Source organism: Perna viridis, chromosome 1 (genome assembly GCF_037379345.1).
Source record: "Perna viridis isolate PV_CMFRI_1.1 ecotype Kerala chromosome 1, ASM3737934v1, whole genome shotgun sequence".
In the NCBI taxonomy this organism is placed as follows: domain Eukaryota; kingdom Metazoa; phylum Mollusca; class Bivalvia; order Mytilida; family Mytilidae; genus Perna; species Perna viridis.
Genome location: NC_142445.1, coordinates 8835689 through 8858502, shown reverse-complemented (window position 1 = coordinate 8858502; position 22814 = coordinate 8835689). Strand labels below are relative to the sequence as shown.

The 22814-nt window shown below is 30.4% G+C and overlaps 1 protein-coding gene and 1 long non-coding RNA gene across 7 annotated transcripts; both read left to right on the top strand.

Annotated features, from left to right (window-relative positions):
• The first annotated feature begins 51 nt into the window (after window positions 1-51).
• On the top strand, window positions 52-1019 carry LOC148627121 (uncharacterized). Its single transcript, XR_015919302.1, has 2 exons — window positions 52-188; window positions 924-1019. It is a non-coding gene; the product is annotated as an uncharacterized LOC148627121 (long non-coding RNA).
• A 1559-nt stretch (window positions 1020-2578) lies between these two features.
• LOC148627120 (NEDD8-activating enzyme E1 catalytic subunit-like) lies at window positions 2579-22312 on the top strand. 6 transcript variants are annotated; one of them, XM_088567743.1, is made up of 17 exons: window positions 2579-2683; window positions 4038-4064; window positions 9957-10071; window positions 10354-10434; window positions 11619-11701; window positions 12054-12134; window positions 12876-12919; window positions 13293-13357; window positions 13487-13642; window positions 13904-14006; window positions 14431-14544; window positions 14843-14896; window positions 15992-16028; window positions 16563-16644; window positions 18269-18369; window positions 19946-20064; window positions 21210-22312. In XM_088567743.1, the coding sequence occupies exons 3-17, from the start codon at window positions 9976-9978 to the stop codon at window positions 21305-21307; spliced, it is 1314 nt and encodes a 437-aa protein (XP_088423869.1). In that variant the 5' UTR covers window positions 2579-2683; window positions 4038-4064; window positions 9957-9975; the 3' UTR covers window positions 21308-22312. The 6 variants fall into 6 exon arrangements, with proteins under 6 accessions (XP_088423869.1, XP_088423861.1, XP_088423851.1 ...); XM_088567735.1 differs by having other exon boundaries at window positions 9882-10071; XM_088567725.1 differs by having other exon boundaries at window positions 4038-4228.
• The last annotated feature ends 502 nt before the right edge of the window (window positions 22313-22814 follow it).

Below are 22814 nucleotides of genomic sequence, written 5' to 3'. Positions count from 1 at the left end.
AAAGCATAATTGCTACCTTACATTAAGTCTGATTTAGCATCGAATTTACGGAAATGGCAGCAGGATTGTGCAACCCACGATACCAAGATGGCGGATCCACTAAATAGGTGTAGAAGTGCGTTGTAAAAGTGTGATTTCTCTTAACTCCCTGCATATATCAGGCTGGTTATGGGAATGGAAATTTAAATGTGCCTACAAATTTTGATTATTTATTTTTCATGTCTGTACAATGAAGTATATTATCGAAATCAACAGTTGAAATTTTGGTTATAATGGGGAGTAACGGAGAATTTCAACGACAAATTTTGTCGGAAAAGAAATTTCGGAATAACATTGAATATCTTCGCATAATTTCTTTTTCGTGACAATATCTATGGTTTCTTAACTGTAAAAAAAGTGTTACTACTAAATTTTGTCGTTTTAAAACCATCAGTAAAGATCAATATATTTTGTGTTAGTTTACAAATTGTTCCCTTTTTATGTGTGGCAATTTATGCCTTCAGCTCAGACAGAGTTGTCTGTCTAAGTAGTCGTTAATGAATTACTTTGAACAGTTAATGTAAAAATCATGATGTTATGATTATATAATTTACATTTATATGGATAATATATTTTTTTTTTTTTTTATTTTCAGTAAAATGTTATAAGTGTCAAATCATGTAGTACTACTGATAATTTTGCATATAAAAATATTGCATAATACCATTTGATGTGTTCACATTGAATTTAAAGGTATTGTGAATAAATCCACTTGGTTGCTCAAAATAGGTTTATTATGAATTATGGTAAAAATCAATAGTTCATTTGGACTGATGTGCATAATGCAGGCTGATGTCGCTTACGTATCAGGTCGTTAAATTATTTTCTAACATTTTAATGTCTTCTGAATCACTGTTAATTAAACTTAATTTTCTGTGTTTCAGGTCATACGTGGAGGAAGATTAATTTTGGAGTAGATTCACCATCCTGTGGACATATTTGTAAAAAAGTTTTAGATCTGAATAAATATAGAAGTTAAATATATTTTTATGAATTAATTTTAGCCCGGTCAATGACTATATTAGACATGACAGACCCTGTTAGATGAATCTTTATGTAATCATGAGACTTATTTTAAAGCAAACCTAAACAGTCTTTTTAAAAATTACAAGAGTTTATTTTAAAAGGAAAATAAAAAGGCCGACTTTATGTTTTATTTTCAAAATCTTCAGGTCTTGAAGTACTTTTAGGAAAACAATTGACATCAATCGAAGTCGATACATACAATTTCATGAGATAATAACACGTTCATGTTATGCAATGCCTTTGAAAGCGTAATTTACTCCTGAGTTTCGGGGCAAATGCTTATGCAGAAAACACCTAATTAAACTTGTATATACTAGGTATGCATATATATATATATAAAGGTCTGAAAAATTCCCAACTATGTTAGAACTGTCAAATTTGCGATGCAAATTTTTGGTCGTTCCCTCAGCGGGATTTGAACTCATACCGCTGTGACATCTATGGCAACACCGCCTGCACAAAGTCCAGCGCCCTAGACCACTCGGCCAGCTAGGCTATATAAAAATATAGCTTTCGCTGACCGGGTCATTCCTCCTAGTAGGATTAATCTAGGGACCTTTCTATAGGTTTACTTTATCTTCCCTGCATCAATTTGATCCGATGGAGCAGTGTAGTGAATAGAGTCGTCACATTCGGAGACGTTTATAAATAAGGTATAGTCATTATATCTCTTAAAGAGGAAATAAAGACACGAACGAATAACGAAGGAAAAGAGCCAGTTATACTAAATAAACAGAAACAAAAACTAAATGTGCTCACACAAAAAATGTCTTATTGGGTTAAACAAGTTGCAAAGTAAGTGTAAAAGTTGCATGATCAAATTATTAAAAAAAAACCTGAATCTGATTTAATTTGATGTTTATATGCACAAAATAAATGAATGGAATGTGTTGCACATGATGCAGGGGCATTTCAGAACACCTGCATCCTAATACATTTCATTCCTTTAGTTTATGCATATAAACATCCAATTTTTAATTCAACACTAGACTGTAACAACTGAAAGAACAAAACCACTTTGCAAAGTAAAGGAAAAAGATCAAATATTTGAACAACCAGACATGAATAATAGGAATGTTAACAGCTATCTTTTAGAAACATTTGTCATATGTATTGATTCAGGCGTGGATCCAAGGACTGGCATACCGGGCATACGCCCCACCCCCTAAATCGGTAAGAAAAAAAAATTTACCACAATTTTCACACCATAATACTTTTTGCCTTGCTTTGCCTGGCATTTAATTCAATTAACGCCCCCATTCCCCAAACTCAAATCCTGGATGCGCCCCTGTGATTAAAATCTTAATTCAGGTGAAAAAGCATGAAATCTATATTTTTAACGAGTCTCTGTCACAGGCTGTTAGAACGGCGAATTTTGTCTATACTACCCCGTCAGATAGTAATGATAAAATACTTCAGTCGAAGTAAAGTAAAAAAGGTCCGTTTCAGAAATGGTATAACTAAATACCAAATTAATCTTCCACACCTTTTTTAATGGGTTTTCCTCCCCTATACTAAAATACCCCTGATTACAGTCTGCTCTCCCCAATCTATTGGCGTTGAACCCGAACTAGAAATTATATGCCAACGCGTTGATTAAATTGTTATAACGAATGTGGTAAGTTTTGTACTCACTTTTTTTTACATTAAAAAAAAATCAACAACATTTATGGAAAGAGGTATGGGATTTGATAAGATTCTTACAAGTTACAACTTACAGATAAACAAGTTTTCCAAAATCATGAATCCTGGTTGTTTGGCCACAAAACCTGTTTGCCTACAAAGTTGTATCGCCTACTTTCCTCTTCGCCAAGGGTTGTTTTGCCTATATCCTACATCGCCTTGGTTTATTTCGTCTACATTTCCATTGACATTGTCATTTGCAACTCATCATTTACAATTGGAATGATGTTTTAGACTTCCCCTGTAATTTCAACCCTAAATAAACAGAAGAAGAGATTGAGACACAACATGTAAGCAAATGTTAGACAACAGAAATGAACAACAGGATTTGCAGCCAGAAGACTAGTAATGTCTAAGGAAAATCTATAAAATTATAAAATAAGCATTTTATAAATGCATGTTTTGCATTAAAGGTTATTTATTTTTGTTTACGTGGGTATGATTTATCATAAGAGCCTAACTTAATGCAAAGCTGGTCTTTCTCTTTAAGTCTAACCTCCTGAGGCACCTGATCTGTGTAAAAAAAAAAATTATTTCATTGTGTAGACATTTAAGTAAAACTCAACTGTGGTACACGCTGGTTGAAGATCAAGAGTGATAAACCAATTAATTGTAGGCAGGAGAGTTCATGTTTGTTATTTAAGTAATTACCCTGTTAAGAGATTAACATATGTTGTAGGTAAGGAACATGAATTTTGACCTTCATTTGAATTTTTCATAAATGAGATATGAGACTTTTAATATATTGTATTTTCTTGCTTTCTTTCTTGACAAGACAAGGTTTTAATTGTAAACTTCAGACAAACATATTTCTTGAAACTTTCATGTTTGTTTTTTATTCAATTTAATTTCTCAAGAAGTTGAATTACCATTTAGTCTATTTAACATATATTAATTTGATCATGATTTTTAATCAGGACTATAAATTTCTTGATCTTATAAAAACATCATTCATATTAACCCAACAATAAAGCCATACTTGTTTATTCAATTAATTTAATTGTGAAACTGATTAATTGCATGCAGGAACTTAGTTATTTGGCATTTTGATTTTCGGAAATCCTTTCTTTTTCTTATTTTACATTCTTGTTGTATAACCACTTTCTTCATGTATATGTATAAATAAAAAAAATTATGTTGAAATTTATATATTTTAATGCAAATACTGTCAGTCAACTCTTAATCGACCCAATTGTTTTTTTTCTTTATTATATATATTATAATAGTGATTGTTATCCCAATATACAGAAACACATTTCATATCAAGGCAAAACAATTCACTTTTGTAGGTGAAACAACCTGACATGAACTGGAATGTAGGTGAATCTACTCAGTACCCAAAATCATCACCATTTTAAAGGAACAGTATTTGCTATAACTATTGCAAACAAAACATGGGAAAAACATGTACATGTACTGAAAATTAAAAAAAAAGATAGAAACTTAAAAGGGAGGTAACTTACATTTTGCAGTAACAAGGGTAATTATAAAGTTTGTTAACACAAATTGTTCTACAAAATTTAGACCTATTAGATTGACAGTATTTCTCAAATTAATTGAGCAGTAGTAATCAATCTCTAGAAAATGATATGTCTGTTAAATTGTGCTGTAGAAATGAATCTATAGAAAAAGATTGGCTGTCTATAAAGTGGTGATATATCCAATTGGGAACCATTTTATAAATGTCAATCTTCATTGATAACCCTGATCAGTTGTTTATTAACCTGTCTAGACACCAATTAACACCTTTTGTCAAATTATTGCCTTTAGTAACTAATCAATGAAATGAGATTAAAACATGAACTCTTGGATCTGAATACTAAGTTTTCTAGATACTTGTAATTGTGACAATGGCAATGTTATGTTAAAAAAAGCGGTAGCTTTTCTGTTCCCACAGTAGAAAGATTCTCATTCCAGTAGAAATTACCTACTGATCGGTTGGTTCACATATATGAATCTATTCCAAAAAGTTTTCCCTGTAAAAGACCAATAAGAGTAAAGAGAAGTGAGCACAAACAAGGAGAAGTTTTTGCTAAATTCTCACTCTAGATACAAATATACATGTAAGTAGATTAGTTCTAGCATAGGATACAATGCTACATTTGCATCATATATAACATTCAATTTGCCCCCTTGAAAACAAACTGAGTACAAGACATCCTACAAGCTTTTGAAAATGCCCAAAGAATAGTTGATAATTCAAATTCAAGTTCAGATCTTTTAAAGCACAAACACAGTTACAATAATTGGCAATGGCTTAATGTTATATGAGACAAAATGCAATGATATGTTATAATGTAACAGTAAAGATATATGTGTATTACAATAAATTTGTAAGTAATTAAGTAACTGTCTTTGTAAGAATCATGCAAAATCTGAAAAAATGTGATACACTTCAAAAAGGCTACATATTTTTATTTTTGTAATTAAATTGTTTTATGGGTCTATACTATGAAATGTGTAATTATTCATTCAAATCTGCCTGCTCTTAGCAGATAATCAACATTGAAAGTCCAATAGATTCTGTTGTATTTGATTGTCATTTACAGAGTTATCTCCGTTAATTTTGAAATCTACAGTATATTCTATAGAAATTTTATCTCTTAAGAACACGGGTAATATGAAAAACTGAAAATATTAATTTCTGTTTACACTGGCAATTCAAACAAAATATCAAAAATAAAAATATGTAGGCTTTTTACCCATGAATCACATTTTGCATGATTCTTAGCTGCTTAATCACATAATCATAAAATCACTGATAAAGTATAACATTGACTACTTCAATAACTCATTTTGTATATTAAAGCATTTACTAATGTACAAATGTAGGGGTGATCATCTTGAAATATTTAACTGACTTGCCATTTAAACATGCTTGCAAAAATTTGGTTTCAATCAAGTCATTTTTATTATTACTGAAAAGATAATGAAACTCAACCAGAGAAGTAATCATTGAGAATATTCAATCAAACAACATTAGAAAGGAATGGATGGAATGGTTAACTTGTTGACTTGTTAATTGATCCTATTCAAAATCAACAATTCAAATTTTAGAGATGAAAACAATTGTCATAACAGATGCCAAAAAAATAATGACAGATTGATCGTAAATGCAAAAGCATAATAATAATTTGTTGGGTTTTTTTTTGGGGCTTAGCATATCAACCAAACAAAATTAGTGAGCAGAAACTTTTAAATTCATAAGGAACTTGATATAAATTCTGAGTTCACACTGAGGGTGGCACAAATCAACCAGTTTTCCATGTAGATGTACCAACTCCATGAGATCTCTGACTTAAGTTTTTTTTAATACATTTATGAGTGATGTAGATCCTTTTAATGAGCTTAGCTTATTTTTAGTGATTGATGACAGCAGATTTTGCCACACTGTTTATTAACATAATATTCAAAATTTAAGGGTGGAGCTCAGAATTCAAGGATGATGCTAGCTAATTCATGGGTGGAGTTCCACCCTTAAACAGCCTGTGGTGATCCCTGAAATATCAAATTTCATTTGGAAACGTTTGTAGGTATGGGTTCAAATAGTGAAAAACCAACAGTTGTATGAGTTTAATATATATGAAACACAAGTGTCCTTAATTTGTCCAACTTATTCATAATAATGGAATTGAATGTTTTACTGAAACAAAAACTGACAATTCTGATGATTAAAAAGGATTTATAAGAAACGTTAATGGTGTGATATTCAGCAGTATAAAAAATCTAGCTTTTAAATGACACATTGTTTTGACTTTCACCTGACATATCAATATCCAAGTAAAGAGAGTATAGATCTGAAGATTCCAGTTTAATTAGAAAAAGTTCAATGCAATGCAGATACATGTCTAACAACTTTTATAACAAAAACTCAGTAACAGAAATGATAACTAAACTGGCTTACACATTTTTTGTTGAATGTAAATGTCTGGCATACTATCAGTATAACTCTTAAGTATCTATTGACAATAATGTAATTGCACTTAATCTAAGTATCAGTTGTAAATTAGTGTCTGTATATTACTACATGTACATTTTGTCTGATGTAGGTCAGAATCATCTTGATTTCCCTAGGTTAAAGTTCATAAGTAACTCAGGACCATCTTTAGGCCACATGAATTTGACCAAAGAAAATACCACTAGACTTCTTACAATTAATCTTCTGGAACTGGGTTATGTTGCAACAAGATTAAAGTCATCATTAGTATTCACTACAAAAATTTTATGGTCGTCATCATGAACTTGAGGATCGTTATGGTGTATCCATGTGCACCATGAAAACTGATTTGTTCAACGTGTCATAGTTTTCCTTTTCACTTTTTTCTTCCCTGGACTTGACATTTAATGAGTAACTCAGCCGGTGTTTTTAGAAAAGCAGAAGAAGCTTACCCTACTGGTGCACCTGGTCAATCTGCCAGATTTTTGTGAAGTCTGGGTTGCTCATTAAGATCTTTCCCTACATGGGAAAGACCTTATTGTTTTTCTAATGTTTTTTTTTTTCTTTGACATTTGCTAAATTTACTTTGACATGGTCCCCCTATTCATCTTTCAACATATCATTACTAAATTTGAACCATCGATAGAGCTCATAAAGGACTTTCACAAGGTGACCCTGTGAAGAATTCGGTTATCCAATGTAGAAGTTATCTCCCTTTTATTGGCGTTTTTTTTTTTCAACAAATGACCCTGCTAAGGATTTCATTATCATCTTTAAGAATTATGTCCCTTTAAAACATTTTCTTTCAATCACTCCTGTCTTGAAAATCATAGTAGATAGAATCAACCTGAAGACAGTTATATGTACATATGAAGACCTAATGAATAAACATAAACATCTATTTTGTTATCAAACCATACAGGAGTTATATCCCTTGAAATATCATACCAAAGTTTCGAAAATTTATATTTTGAGAATCGGAAGTTGTAGAGACATGGGACCTTCATCAGTGATCTTTGGTCCATGTGACCTTCCATTTGCACCCAAGGTTAAAGGTCACAGAGTGCTTTCTATTAACTTTTTCTATCATATGCCCCTGTTTCATCATCATTCAAGATATCATTATCAAATTTGAACCATAGATAGACCTCATTTAGCACTTCTACAGGATGACCCAGGGAGGAATTTCATCATCCATTGCAGAAGGTATCTCCCGTTTATTAGTGTTTTTTCAACATAGTCAACATGGTCCCCCGAACTCATTTTTCGGGATGTCATAATCATAATTAGTGAACATGTAGAGGTCATCATGTTCTATTAGAAAATGACCCTGCTAAGGATTTCATTATCAGGTCTCACTAACCACTTCTAACATTTCCATTACTTTACATGTTAAAAAAGTAATTTTCAAAGTCTCACTGTGAATTCCCAGGACAAAGGACATCTTAAAGTTGCATACCGTTGCGAAGCTTGGAAAAAAAGGCTTCCAAAATCATTATGTTAATGGTACGATGATAGTAGAAATTCTTCACAAAATTTACTTGAATAAATAATACTGAAAATCCACATTTTTACCTGTTCTGCTAACTGACAGCATGGAGGAAAATTACTCACACATGTAAACAATATTCATACACTTTTGTAGTTAATTACATATATGATTTTAAAGTACACATTCTCAGCTTCATTTTGACTACTTTTAATCATAATACACACACATAATGCACTTACAATGCATATGTCTAGGTTCAGTGTGTTTTTGGTACTACATAGGGGGGTGGCCATTTGACCCTGAAGTGGTTAGTGAGACCTCATCTAATTAAGAGTTATGTCCCTTCAAAACAATTTCTTGCAATAGCTCATATCTTGAAAACCTTAATAGATAGAATCAATCTGAAAACTGTTTCATTTACATAAACAGAAGACCTAATGAATAAACATAAACATGTATTTCGTTATAAAACCATACAGGAGTTATATCCCTTGATATATCATACAAAAGTTTTAAAAATTTATATTTCGAGAACCGGAATTTGTAGAGACATGGGACCTTCATTTTTGATCTTTTGTAACCTTTCATTTGCATCGAAGGTCAAAGGTCATAGAGTACTAGAAAGCCTTCTCATTTCAAAATACAGGCCTTGATATTAGGAAAACGAGAAGAGATAAGTGCATACATACAGCATATGAAATGACCCTCTCGATAAACCCTACATTTTGAGACCAAGTTTACATCTGTCAGACCATTAAAAAGTTATGACAATTTTAATGTTTTGCAGAATCCGGTTTGTGACCTGGACATAATTATACAAATGTATGACCTTGACCTTGTAATTTATTTCAAGGTCAAGTAATTCTAAAATGTATGGTGGTAGTTTCATGTCTCTGTGACTTCCGGTTCTGGAGTTTGTTATTGCATCATATTTCAATAATCATTGTGCTCAAAACAAGCTCTGCAATTACGCAAATTATTTGTAATTTTGTTCTGCAAATTATCATATAGTTTTCAGATTTGAGGTATCTTGTCTTGTTTTAGATCTATTGAAATTATACTTTTTCAGAGCAGGGGTATATATTTCAAAATTCACAACAGACACACAAATGATCATTACACAGAATGATAGATTTGCTCAAGTACATCTGTTTGACAAAATACCAAGGACCAGTTACTGGTCCAGCATAAAAAACCAACACTACTACAATAACTTAAAATTGTCATATTTTTCAATGGTTTCGTATATTTCATCAATATCTATTTATAGATTTGATATTGCATCATTTTTTTAACTTCATTGAAGGGGGTCATGTGATATATCATTTTGAAGGTCTAAATGAACACATTTCAAAAATCAGAGTTTCAACATCGATAAGTCATATATGTTCAAAGAGTTCGGTCATTAAGTGCAAAAATTGAAAGTTCTAAGAGGGAATAACAAATAGATAGTTTTCAAGGGAAAGACCTTTCAATTGTTTAACAAACAATTGACATACTAGTTTGTGCATGTTTTTTTTTTTTATTATTATTTCATATATTTTGTTGTGTGTCTATTTTCCATGTGGAGTCTTTATCCTAGGAATTTATTCTTTTGATTTCTGCTTGAATCTTGATTCTCTTGATTACTCTTTCATGTTGGCTGTGACCATCTAGATTTTAGGATAATTTAATTTTTGACTGATTTATCATTTAATGTTAAAGATTGGCAGATTTGAGTGTGAACTCTTGATTAGAAGAAGTGATTATTTGAGTTGTACCATTTATATATCTTTGAAGAGTAGTAACAGTAACAGTCATGGAAACAGATTGGTCTGGCAGATGGAACCATGTTAGAAAATTTGTTGAAAGAAGTGGACCATTTGCTCATCCAGACTTTGAGCCAAGTACAGAAGTTGGTATTATTTAATTCCATAGATTTCTCACTATAACTGAAGATATTGATGTCTGACAATTTGAAAATGCTTTACTTTGCCTCTAATAAAAATGATACCGCATTGCAGGTTACATGCTGAAGATTTTATTTCCTTATTTTCTCAGTGATATAATTTTTTAAAAATATGATTTTAAAAAAGTGCCATTTTGTTTATCGTCCAAAAAAAAATCAGAATGAAATGCAGCAGTGTGCATGGACATGTACTACATGTACTAGTTTTATAAATTTGTATATTTTCAGGCCTTGTCATTCTTACAAGATGTTTGTAAGATCTTAATTATTGGAGCTGGTGGTCTTGGATGTGAACTTTTAAAGGATCTGGTAAATGAGATGTTTTTTAATAGGGAATTTTTAACAGATTTTCTGAACGAAAAAAATCATGTTCATTACTGATTAGTATGTGAATGTATAGCAGTTGGGTGGATGGGCAAGTGCTACCAAACTTTGTCCTTGCAATGACTTGAAAAGTATTTGGCAGATTCTTTTCAAACTTAAATATGTTGTGTTATGTGATTAAGTGACGGTCAGGTTTAATTTTTGGATTTTTTATCCTTCAGGATCAAATACCTTATGTCACCAGTCTATAGCTTTCCTACTATTTCTGAACTCTACATAAAAAAATCTAATTCCTTTAATATCATTCAATACTTCTTTTACAACCAGTAAATATGTTTTTTTGGAAATTATTCAGCTCAATAATACTCTATAACTTCTGCAAAATAAAATTAAGATCTAGTCTTCAAATTAAAATCAACTGCAGACTTTAGGGACTCCTCCTTGACTTTGAGAGATATTTAGTAAATGAATTTTACCTTATATTAGTTCTTGCAGTCATGTATCAAGAAACATTAAATGTGTTAAGCATGTTCAGTTTAACACACTTATCAGTCAAAATCTTCATCCTATCATTAATACTTTATGATTAATAAACAGGAAGTGAAGAGTAGTGATTTTGACCAAGTAAAAATGGTGTGAAAATTTAAATTCATAAAAAATGTCTAGTTTTGTAAAGTCTTATAATCATTAAGGAAATTATTTTCCTCAGCTGAATTTTGTTTTATTTTTCTCAGCCTCTTGTTTTATTGTGTAACCGTTGAATGGTATATTGATTTCACCTGGTTTTATTATTTTTTAGTTCATATGTATACAATGAAGATAGATATAAACAACACTATGATATACCATAAACAACGTTTTAAATTACAACAGTTTTAATGTGCTTAAATCTTCATATAGCAAAGTATTATACAATGTTTTTGTGGAAATATTGAATTTTATAACAAAAATTCTCAGTATTATCTTTTAGCCTATAAAAGATCCTCAAAATGAATTTTGATATAAATATATATATAAGTTAAACCTTTACACTTCGAAATATAGGCATTAATTAGAATTTATTACTTCTTTTTTTATTATTTTACTCTGTAATAGATTCAGTTATGTCTTGAGTAACTTCATTTCATGTTACAAATGTATTAATATTGAAATAATTTTTCATATTTCAGGCTTTGATGGGCTTCAAAAATCTTGATGTGATTGATATGGACACTATTGATGTTTCAAATTTAAACAGGCAATTTCTATTTAGGTAAATATATGTCCATGCTTGATGAGTTTTCAATATAAATGATAATGCAAGGGACTTAGTTAAATATAGTTTATATCACAAAAATAAATAAGATTCCAGTATATTTGTATATTTATTTAGAGTGTAGGGTTTGGAATGCCTGGTCATTCTTTAGTCAGAAACAATCAAAAGTCTGTTTTCCCATAAAATATTTAAAATTTTCTATCCATGAAGAATATTGTATTTTTTGCTTTAAGACAACCTCATTATTTTTCTTATCACCTTCTCACCTTCAAGAAAAGCTGTGGTTCTATTGATTCACAAACTAATATTTATCAGTGAGTTATCTCAATAATTACTTTTACTATTTTAGAAGTAAGGATGTAGGAAAAGCTAAAGCTGATTGTGCTGCAGAGTTTGTAAACAAAAGAGTACCAGGATGTAAGGTCACACCGTATCCTCAACAAAATTATTTATTTCCATCTTAAAATTATTTTAAGGAAATTTTTGATATGACAATTGATTTTGTTAAAGGTGTTACAATAGCGGTTTTATCAAACTGAATTGGTAAATGTAAAATTTTAGATACTAACATGTATACCGTGCATTAAACTTTTTTTAATGTCCAAAGGGCCATATGAGTTATTGCCATCATTTGATGTATGATGTCGTTGTCTGTTGTCGTCACTAACCATGTTTCAAAACTCTTCTCGTCAGACTTTATTGGACCAATTAGAACCAAACTAAGTATGAATGTTTCTTAGGATGTTCTGCTGGGGATTTTTGATCAATGCAAAGTCATGGCCACTGTTACTAAACATAGGGGTCAGACAGCAGTTTTCACACACATCTTCAAAATTGTTAGGTTTAGCCAAATTCTGATGGAGTTAATCTACCTGTATTTATGGTCAAATTTTTGTGTAAATCTGTTGAGCCATGAAAAAAAACCATACCTTTGTTGGGATTTCTAGTATATTGAGTATTGTATTGATGTGTAAATTATGCTGAAATGTATGAACGATTAATACAAGAAAATTGTATAAAGAATGTAATTCCTTAATTATAATTAAAGATATAAGATGTTATCATAAAAAAAGCAGTAAATTTTTATGTGACATTTCTATTTTGAATAAGAAACTATTTAAACTTTTATATTTGTGCATTATATAATGTAAATGACCTTAACCTTATTTAGACATTACTGTAAAATCCAAGACTTTGATGAATCTTTTTATAGACGTAAGTATGGCTGCACCTATGCTAATCATGATGATTACATTTCCATATATTGTACCTTACTTTATTATAAGGATTTAATTTTTAAGTTTCTTTCTTTCTTAATCTATTGCTGTTCAATACATGTTTTGATAATAGATTCTTCTATGAATAATTTATATTTTGTTTGATTCAAATGACTGTACACCATCTAAGAAAATTATTTAGAATTATTTAAAATGGTCACCTTCATAAGTAACAATGTGACATACCCATGTAAACAATTAAATATGTAAACAAATACACATGTAAACAAAGATTTTTAAGCTCAAACCCCTGTAAGTTCAAACAAAAAATGACTATGTATTAATGAATGTTTTTTGTCATTTGTTTTTAGAATTCCATATAGTTGTGTGTGGTTTAGACTCTATTGTTGCACGAAGATGGATCAATGGAATGTTGGTGGGTATAACTAGCAGCAACTGATCTCTATGACAATTATCATACAAAATGTCAGAGAATAAAGAATAAATTACTTTAAATGTTTAGTAAGTATTTAGTAAATTAGATATTACATATATTTTTATTCAGATAAGTATGTTAAAGTATGAAAATGGTGAATTAGATCAAAGTTCAGTTATACCAATGGTTGATGGTGGAACAGAGGGGTTTAAAGGCAATGCCAGAGTTATCCTTCCTGGAATTACTGCTTGTATAGATTGTACCTTAGATTTATATCCTCCACAGGTAACCAAATTTTTTTATAGGGAAGAATGTGGCATAAGGGAAAACAGAAGTTATCATCACTTTATGAACTTATGAACACTTTGTTTAGATTATACATATAAACTATATCTGTTATGATAATAAACAGTTGAGTACTGCCTGTACACTAGATTAATTTTCTTCCCATTTCTAATGTCTTTTTTTCATTTAGAAAGGGTTCTAAAAGTTGGTCTTCTAGAACTGACTATGTATATATTTTTCATAAAAATCATTGTATTGTAGATAAATTTCCCATTATGTACAATAGCCCACACACCTAGACTACCAGAGCATTGTATAGAATATGTTCGTGTCTTGTTATGGCCAAAAGAAGAACCATTTGGAGGTAATGCTTTAATGTGATTTATCTTTATTTGTAGAAATATATATAAATAATAACTAATTGTGCTAGTACTATATTTCGTGGGGTACCAATTTTCTTGGTTTTCGTGGGTAGATCAAACCACAAAATACGGTTCCCAATGAACAGTTGATTCCCACTGAAGTGTATACTGAAAACTTCAAAACCATGAATTTAAGATTTCACGAACTTGTTTCTTCCATGATCCACAAAAATTGGTATCCACAAATTAAAGTACTTTCACAGTAATCAACATATACAAATGGTGAAAATATTATCCTTATTTGTTGAAGCACCAATTGATGTCAAATTACTGCCACAAGAAACAGTCCCACAAACTATTGTGGAATGAAAGTTATAATTAATTACCAACACATCATTATTTTCTTCTTTTCATGTGTACTTAAAGCTGATGTTCCTATAGATGGGGATGAACCAGATCATATAAATTGGATTATGACAAAATCTATAGAGCGGGCTAATGAGTTCAAAATATCGGGTATAACTTACAGACTTACTCAAGGTGAATTTAATGATTGATAGGAGGTATTCAAAAATCAAATTAGAGTTTGCCAATAATTCTCAATTTATTTTTACTGTGGCTTCAAATAAATGTCCCTTTTTCAAATAGCTTTGTTACTTTATATCACATAAGAATTAAGTTAAAATCTAAATTTGAATTTTAAGATTAATCTTTACTAGTAGTCAATTAGGTTATTATTTTTTTTTTGGTGTGTAGGAATAATTTGTAAGAAGTGATATGTTAGTGAATTATGAATATATGAATGCTGTATGAGTATCATTGAGTCATTGTATTTAAGGTGTCGTAAAAAGAATTATTCCTGCAGTGGCATCAACAAATGCAGTTATAGCTGGTAAGTGTTCCATATTTTATAAGATATTTAGCGTAATTCAGAATTGTTCGGTTTTTAATAAAAAAAGGATGATAATTTTGTTTTTAAATATGCTTCTGTGGATCAGAAATTAGTAATAAAAGGTCATCGAGTTTATACCACTTTGGACAAGAGTGACACCAGTTTTATTGGGAGGTTAGACATCATGTATAGATGTACATAAAGGATAAATGTAATTGTGAAAAAATATATTGTTAAATCCCAGCAAAGGGAGAGTATCCTATATTTTTTTATATTATTAAAGTCCGAGTGAAGCAGTAGTATTTTCTTTGTAATCCTGCATATAGTATTTCTGGTTGTAAATTTTACAGTGTTTTTTAGCAGAGGTAACGTTTCTTAGACCAATCACATATAAATCATTCTTTTAATGAGCTTGTGAATTTAAACTTTTCTCCCACTGAGTCTGATTAGGTGTAATGTCTAAGGAAGTGTCCTCATGTTGTCTTACTACTATTATCCTATAGAATGTTATTTGTTTCCTGTGAATGATATTTATTATGTTTGAAACAATGTGTTCTTTTCAGTTCCTTTTGGATTTTGAACTAGCTTACAGAAAAAGCTAGTAATCTTTCAAAGAAGAACAGTTTGTTGTCTTTTGTACTATTTGTTAAAGTGTTTGTATTCTATATCGATCTCAAGAGTTAAATATGAATTCAACCGATTTTTATAGTTCATTTTATTGTTTTATATTCCCACCACTGTCCCAGGTAAGGGGGAGGGCTGAGCACACATACTTTATGTACCTGTTATTTTTTTATGTTTATTGTCATTTTTTTTTACATTTTTTCTATAGATTAGGTCGATTTTCATCTTTTATGAATAGTTTCACTTCATTAATTTTGGTGCATTTTACAGCTTGCTTTATGGTATGGGTTTTGTCCATTATTGAAGACAGTTTGGTGACCTTCAGAACTTAAAAATTGTTCATTACTTCGCTTTTGGTGGATGACTGTCTCATTTGCAATCATACCATACATTTCCTATTTCTATATGTAGTACATTCTTTATTTGATCCATGTGTGATTTCTTGTTTCTTGTTTTGATTGTCTTATTTAGCTGCCTGTTCGACAGAAGTATTTAAAGTAGCTACAAGGTATGTGCTCATTATGGCGACAAGCATTTTAAAAATGTGTAATTAGTGTTTAGTAACATCAAGGTTTTTGTTTTTCTTTTAACTTATTTCTTTACATAAACTAATACACACACATTTTCTGCATTTAATTTTTGTACATAGTAAAAATTATTGTTAATAAACTTTCAGTAGCATCATTCCCAAATATTACTTGCAAAATCAGTTTTGTAATGTGTTTCAGTTCAGTAATTTCCTTGTAAATAATGGTTTTTCCAGAGAATCATGGATTTACCTTTTCATTATTGAAAACGATGACTTGTATACATGTGCAAACTTTTTAACAAGTTTAAATCTGATATCTTAGCCTATAATTTCATGGCTGTTGGAAGATAGAATTAAGAAAAAATAGATTATTTCTTATGGAAATTGACTATGTAACCTGTTTAATTACTCTGATAGGTTCCAATTACTGAGGTACTGAAAAAATCCATAAAATTATTCTTGAAGATTGATTATTGGAAACAGTGAAATCTCAATGATTTTCTTCTCTTTCAGTTGTTGTCTACCACTTAATAACTACATGAATTTTAGTGACATTGATGGAATTTATACATATGCTTTTGAGGCATTCAAAAAGGTAAATAGACATAAAAAAAAAACATTTAGTTCATGGGCTGGAAGGGTCCACCATGCACTCCCCACTCATCAGTTTCATGGTGATTTTTAGGTATCTTAATACCTCCCATTGCCAAATTAATTTGTCGCCAAAGAATATTCTCAAATTCTTTTTCAGTATAAGCCTATGTTTGTACCCCACTGGGTCAAAAAGCCAAGATTTTTATGACTCAGTTGTTTGAGCGTTTAAGCCTTCCTGGGATAGCATGTGGGAACAAACTAAACACATGTAGGTATCATTGTATAGCCCAATGTCTCGGCTTTACAATGGTACCAAGAAAGTTGTAGTAACACTTAGGGTTTTGCGGCAAAATGAAAAAAATGTGATATTATGCTAAACAGAAAATACCAATTAAGCCATTTTTTACTGAAGCGTTAATACTCTAGGGGTTTTGACATTGAAAAATATGTTGATTTAAGCGATATTTTGGTGGGGTAAGGGTTAATTTTTTTCATTTTACTGCAAAAACTTAAGTGTTACTGCAACTTTCTTGGTTCCATTGTAAAGCTGAGACATTAGGCTACATGTTGATACATACATGTCAGTTTACTTCTTTCTGTAGAAAGAAGATGTTCGTAGAATCAAATCTTCAAAAATTGATTTTTTGCCTCAAGGAGGTATAAAAAGTAGCCAAAAAATACAAAAATGCTTCAGTTTATTTTTTGGGGACAAAAAGTTTTGTAAATGGGATGAAATAAGGGCCAAAAAAAAAAAGGACTCATTTTGTTTGTAATTCCTAGTAGTTAAAACAGTGACCCCTGAAATCAATACCAACCTTTTTGTAAACAAATTTGTGGTAAAATTTCATAAAGATCCATACACTAATACTCAAGTTTGTTTACAAAAAAGGTTGGTATTGATATCAGGGGTGACGGTTTTAACTGCTAGGAATTATAAACAAAAAGAGGCAAAACAAAAGCATTTTCCTAAATGTAGTATAATTTTTTTTACAAAAAGTTCAAACTAAAGTTTTGAAAGATTCAAATTTAAGTAAAAAAAAAACTTAACTTTGATTAAAATAATGATTTTATTGGGTTTTTCTATAAGTCTAAGTATGTATTTAAAGTTATATGACTACATGCATTCTGTATCAGACACCTATGTGATGGTAAAATGTAATCACAATTTATTATCAAGTAAAAATATAGGGTCCTTTCCTACCTACCTGTACAGTCATCAAGCTATGCCCTGTAGAGCATTTTATTTATACCTTTCTTCATACCATGAAACAGAATCACTCAAAATAGTTTTACTTGTTTGAAAAGTTTTAATGTTAAGGTTCAAGTATTTAAAAAAACTTACTGAGGTAAATGGGTACATGTATTAGTGCCAGAAGCCAGTTTCACAAAAAGTCATAAGTGTTAAATCTATTATAATTTATTATGTCATAGGACATTCTTTACTGTTACATTCTAAAACTTGCAATAAATTGTACTTTGATGACTTTCAGTGAATGTTATTTTTAGAATAGTTTATCATGCATATTCTAGTAAATAGAAAATTTGTGTTTGTAGCTACATTGCATTGTCTGTTCAATATTCCATAATTACTGTAGTTTTATGAAGATAATTGAATATTTTTGTAGGAAGATTGCATAGCATGTTCAAGTATTCCACAATCATTAAAGTTTTCGGATGGAGATAAATTACAAGATATCATCTCTTACTTAACTGACAGCACTGATTAGTAAGTCTTTTAAAACTTTTACTGTCACCATTCTTAACTGCTAATAACGAAAATGTTCATCAAGAAAGCCGTAAGTCATTATTTTTGTCAATAGATCTTAATGTTCTGCTAAATTCCACACTAAATAAACTAAAACATAAAGTGTCATATTTAAGGACAAAATTTTTAATCTGCACCATAGAACACACTGCTGTGGTTGTAAGAGTAATGAAGGGAACCCAAGATTAGAGCAGAAATCAAAAGAACATATTTCAAGGACGGAGTCACACAAAAAGAACATGAAACAACAAATAAACATGTACAAAAAAGACCAATCAAATTAAAGTTAGACTAGATTATCAATAGTCCATTCAGTCACTGCATGTATAGTATTTAACAACACTCCATTCTACTTTCTGTTCAGATGACCTTTTCATAATCCTGTTTTTTTTCCTTTGAACAATGCTTTCAAAATCATAAAAAAATGGAATCTTCTTGGCTGTTCAGAAAGGTCATCAAAACAGAAAGTAGAATGGAGTGTTGTTAGATCCTGAACATGCATTGACCGAATGGAACAATAGATTGAAAAAAAAACAAAAGTAAATGGGCAACCTAGACTCCACTAAAAACTGGGAGCATGGACCAGATGCACGAGTAGGGTAAGCATCATCTGCTTTTCCGGAAGCACTTGTGGTTGTATTTAGACATCAGCTTCTGGAGCTTTAAAGCTGAGTACTGATTTATTCAACTAATATTATAGGCATCTGTGGTTGATTTCACCAAAATTCAAAAGTGTAAATTTTATTGTAAGTGTTGACATTATTATAGAAAATATCATTGTGATGGCATAACTTATGGTGGATGTTAAACTACTGACTTTTGGAGAAATGGAACACAGCATTTTGTAGAAACTTTTTAGTGAAACTTTTATGAAAAGATGGTTTGATAAGTCTTTCAATAACTATTTTACCATCCAAAAGGTCTTCTCACAGCTGTTATATACCAATGTTTAAAATACATGTAAATTCATTTAACAAAATGACTCTAGTTTAAATCTATGTAAATGCTTAAGTAGGTATGATGGGATTATTAAGTATTTCAAACACAAAGATGACATGGATGTGTTAATTCTATTATGACATGCTTGAAAATTTTTTAGATCACAGCCATAGTAAAAAAACGAAAAAACACATGACCAAAATCTTGTGCAACTCAAAGGCTGAGTCTATTTAAAAATAGGACAAAATTAGTTTCATTAGAATCAACATAAATCATGGAAACTCCATTTTATCATTGTTTTACCAAGGGCTGGCCATTTATCTCATTGTGTAAAACAATATGGCAGAAATGGCCAGCCCGTAGTAAAACAATGATAAAATGGAGTTCCTGATTTATTTCTTAATTATAGTTGGTAAAATCTAGATGTCTCTCAAATGGTAAATAGCTTGTACTGACAAAATCTCTTAATGGAAATTATGGCTTATGTTGCTAGTAGTAGCATCAGCCAAAAAGGACATTGTCACATATGATGAGCATTGAAAGGGTTAGATAATTAATGCAGCTAAATGTCTTCATATCATTTGTTTTTTTTTTACAGCCAAATGAAATCACCAGGAATAACAACAACGTTTAATGGTAAAAATAAAACATTGTACATGCAGACAGTGAAGTCCATAGAAGAAAAGACTAGAGAAAATCTTAAAAAGACATTAGGAGGTAAGAACATTTACAATACTTTTTTTTTAGAATGTAATGGGCAAATACTTGGATTAAGGATACAAGTGAGTTTTGTCTTTAATTTGTTTATTTTTTTGTGAACTTCTAAATATTTTCCAGTTTCTCACAAATCACTTTTCTCAAATCTTATCAAAATTTGGTCTGGATGGTGTATGGAAGAGTAATCAAGGGAACCAAGATTCAAGGGAAACCAAACACATTCAACAAAAAATATGAAATATCAAAAACAACATGTACAAAGAAACAAATGTAAATGGGCAACTCGTACTTTACTAGAAACTTGGAGTGTGGACCAGGAGTATTAGTAGCAGGGGTGTTTACATTTACGATTTCGCCATAATTTCTACTAAAATTGGCCGAAAAATACGATTTACGATTTGTACTGTTGAAACTACGGTTCCCTGATGTTAAAAACATAAATTAGTTTCTTCATTAAATCTTAGATTTAAGCAAGGTCTATAGAGCGCTTGAATGAAATGGTTAATTGTTATAGTGTCAAGCACTTGGAAGACTAGATCAGAAAAGGAAGCATGGCTGCCAAGTGAAAGGGGGTTTTGTGTTATTTAAGTTTATTAAATTGTTCTTATTTGAAAATCTACATTATATATAGAGAAATCATAGTTGAAGCTGTACACAGACTTCTTTGTCATTGTTGACCATACTGAGGTTTCAAAAATAAATCATTTGGTCCAGGTTTCATGTTTTAACAGGTTTTGCTATGGAAATATAGATTTCATCATAGAAGATAAGTACAGCAGGGATGCCTGAACAAAACAATTGTTTTTTAAACATAAAAGGCCTATATTAAATTCAGTGAAGAAAACAAGTGCTTTATATGCATAAAGGTGCCCTTTTTCTTGGAATATATGAAAATTTCAAAAACTACTGAGAACATGGCAAAACTACTGACTACTTGATATGGAAACTACTGAGGTCACTGATATACTGATAACAGGTCTGCAGTAGGGTATGCATCCATTGTTTTCTAGTAACACCTGCCAAGTTGGAAAAAATCTTTTCAAAATTATTTTCTCTTTTTAGGTTCATAGGACTCCCTATTGATTTGACAAATTTTTATTTATTGATATGCTTTGGTTAGTCATATTTATCTTATTATATTTCAGAGCTTGGTCTTAAAGATGGACAGGAATTGTATGTAGCTGATCCCACTACACCCAATACAGTGACATTTAAATTAACTGTAGGCAGCTGTATGGAATAATTGACATAATTTATCTCCCGTTTAATCCATTACTTAAACAGTGGATGTCTGTAATGTACCTCATGTCATAAAATCAGTTTATTTAAAACAGTGTAGAAGCTACATTAGCTTTATAAAAAAACTGAATTCATTGATGTTGTCATGTGTTTAGGGCAGTATTTGACATGACTGGGATGTCATCATACATTATCTGTATCTTGGAATGTTCATAAGAGTTCTTCTTTACTGTGAACATTAAATACATGATCTGGTACCATCTAGTATCTGTAAAAGTAGTATTGATAATTTGTATTGTATATACCAATGTATTTTTTAACTGATCTTTTGATTTTACTCTTGCCTGGAAATTTAAAAAAAAAAGAAAAAGTGCAAGAGTTTGACTTTAAAAATTGTTTCATAATTTACATAGTGCTATGTTATGATTTGAAAAAAAATTTCAGTACAAAAATTACTAAAAGAAATTTAAATAATATTGAGAATCTCAGATGTTAAAACTCTTCCAGATTCAGCTATGTTATGGAGTCAATGACTCACATTTTTCTTATATGTCTATTAATTCTGATGAACATATAAAGTATATTGATAATTTTATAAATCTATCTTTACAGATAGAAATTATGGTATACTCTTGTCCATCCAACTTTTTTTCAGACAATAAACTAAAAATGCTTTCAGCAGTTTTCGTGAAACTTTGGTGAACCATTGATATTTCTTGATAAAATCATCCTTATTTTATGTTTTTGATTGGCTTTCCATAGTTATGTATAAAAAGGAGGATTTTCCAGATTACAGACAATTATTAAAGAAATGCTGTTACAGATTTTAATAAATTTTTGGTATTTGTGATAAAAAAAGCTTTGGTTTTTTTTTTTTTAGAGTTATGGAACTTTAAACATAAAAATTATGTTAGTTAAATTGGTGTTTCATCTGATTTAGTTTTTGTCTTCTGTGATTTGTCTTACTGTTTTGTTCATGTAGTCAATAAATAATTAGAACAAAACCTTACTTAAACCTTAAATTAAGTGCCATGGGTAAACATGATAAAAATTATTAAAGTCCTGCATTAGCATGGTTAGCAAAAGTTTGAAGCATATTGAGCAAAAGATTATATCCATGCATGAAACAAATAGTCAGGCCATGAATAAGTATAAGACCTAATAAATCAGGCCATGTGAAAGCTAATGAAGCAAGCAGTGCATAAGCATGGATAGAAAAATAAATCCTAGAAGTAAAACATAGGTATGTGTATGTTATAGAGATCAGATGTTAATGTAAGCCAACATATTTATTAAAATTAATCCATATGTAGGCATGGATATCAAAAGAACAGATAAAAGACCATGTGTAAGCATGGTTCGCAAAAATGGCAATAATATTAAGGTAGATCATAGATATTTCTAGTAGAAAAATTTTCCTTGTTTTCTCAAAGATGACCCTGAATGACCATACTTCAGAATTTAAATGTGAAAAATATAGGTCACTGAACTTCATTTTAATATCATTGAAC

Excerpts from the sequence above, each read along its gene's own strand:
- LOC148627120 (XM_088567717.1), top strand. The coding sequence starts at position 9,976 with ATGGAAACAGATTGGTCTGGCAGATGGAACCATGTTAGAAAATTTGTT. Across the intron at positions 10,435-11,618 it reads GTGAACTTTTAAAGGATCTG|GCTTTGATGGGCTTCAAAAA; the intron begins GTAAATGAGATG and ends TTCATATTTCAG. Across the intron at positions 18,370-19,945 it reads TTAACTGACAGCACTGATTA|CCAAATGAAATCACCAGGAA; the intron begins GTAAGTCTTTTA and ends TTTTTTTTACAG.